The sequence below is a fragment of the Monodelphis domestica genome, chromosome 2 (assembly GCF_027887165.1).
Source record: "Monodelphis domestica isolate mMonDom1 chromosome 2, mMonDom1.pri, whole genome shotgun sequence".
Taxonomy (NCBI): Eukaryota; Metazoa; Chordata; class Mammalia; order Didelphimorphia; family Didelphidae; genus Monodelphis; species Monodelphis domestica.
In genome coordinates, this window is record NC_077228.1 from 94,642,320 (window position 1) to 94,643,697 (window position 1,378).

A 1,378-nucleotide genomic window follows, 5' to 3' on the forward strand; every position below is an offset into this window, starting at 1 on the left:
CTATATAAGTGATTTGATTTTTCTGTACCTTCTTCCTCATCTATAAAAGGATGGAATTAAACTAAAATATGGTATAGGTCCTTATACCTCTGGGAAGTATTTCCTACTACTGTCCTACTGATAAACCATCTCAATAAGTTATTCCCAGATGATCTTACTTAATATCATCATTTAAGCATTGCCCTTCTTTTGCTCGCTTGATTCTCAATACACTTGTTTTTCTTTCTTATGTATTAACTGACAATTCTTTTAGATGGCTGCACTTATCATTTATGAGACTCTTACATTGTTTAGGGAAATATTGAGATACTAGTAAGAATTAATGTTTAATTTTTGCATCTATATTCATTAGGGAGATTGGTCTATAGTTTTCTTTCTCTGTTTTTGACCTGCCTGGTTTTGGAATCAGTACCATGTTTGTGTCATAAAAGGAGTTTGGTAGAACTCCCTCTTTGCTTTGAGGGCTTCTCATATGATACCAGATCATGATAGTCCCCTAGCAGCTTTGGCTTTTGATGCAAGTGGTACCAAACTTGCCACAGCTTCTGAGAAGGGTACTGTTATTAGGGTATTTTCCATTCCAAAAGGACAGAAAATCTTTGAGTTCTGGAGAGCAGTGAAGAGGTGTGTAAGCATCTGCTCTTTGGCCTTCAGTATGGATGGAATGTTCCTCTCTGCTTCCAGTTACACTGAAACAGTGCACATCTTCAAACTTGAGACTGTGAAAGAGAAACCTCAGGAGGAACCAGCTACCTGGACTGGTTTCTTTGGGAAAGTTCTTATGGCCTCTACCAGCTATTTGCCCTCTCAAGTAACAGAAATGTTTAACCAGGGAAGGGCATTTACTACTGTCCGGCTACCATTCTGCGGTCACAAAAATATCTGTTCACTTGCCACAATTCAGAAGATTCCCCAATTATTAGTAGGAGCTTCTGATGGTTACTTATATATATATATATATATATATATATATATATATACAACCTGGATCCTCAGGAAGGAGGGGAATGTACCCTGATGAAACAACACAACTTTTTCAAAGAAATAGAGGAGGAATAAATTCCCCAACTGTCCCTAGACTGAGACATACTTCCTTCAACATGACCACTTGGAGTGAACACCACCAGAGTTCACTTCTGAGTGGTACATAATTAATGAATCAATTGCTCCTTTGTTAGTAGGACACACTGACTGTGCCTAGCTATTGCTGGTCTATACCAGTGAGGTAGCTTCCTGAAATCTGACTCCTCTCTCACCTGTTGTGGCTATTAGCAAACTCTACAGTGGATTCTGTAGACCTTTCTGGTAAATCTTTGACTTTGAAGTTTACAAGGTCAAAATCTGGTCTTCTATCTCAGATTCTCTCATGATCAGGGAA

General features: G+C 38.5%; 1 protein-coding gene across 1 annotated transcript; it reads left to right on the forward strand.

Moving 5' to 3' along the window:
- Positions 1–294: 294 nt before the first annotated feature.
- LOC100026043 (WD repeat domain phosphoinositide-interacting protein 2-like) lies at positions 295–949 on the forward strand (the record flags this gene model as incomplete). Its single annotated transcript, XM_056814615.1, has 1 exon — positions 295–949. A coding segment is annotated over exon 1 (477 nt), but the record flags the coding sequence as incomplete, so codon positions are not given.
- Between the last annotated feature and the right edge of the window lie 429 nt (positions 950–1,378).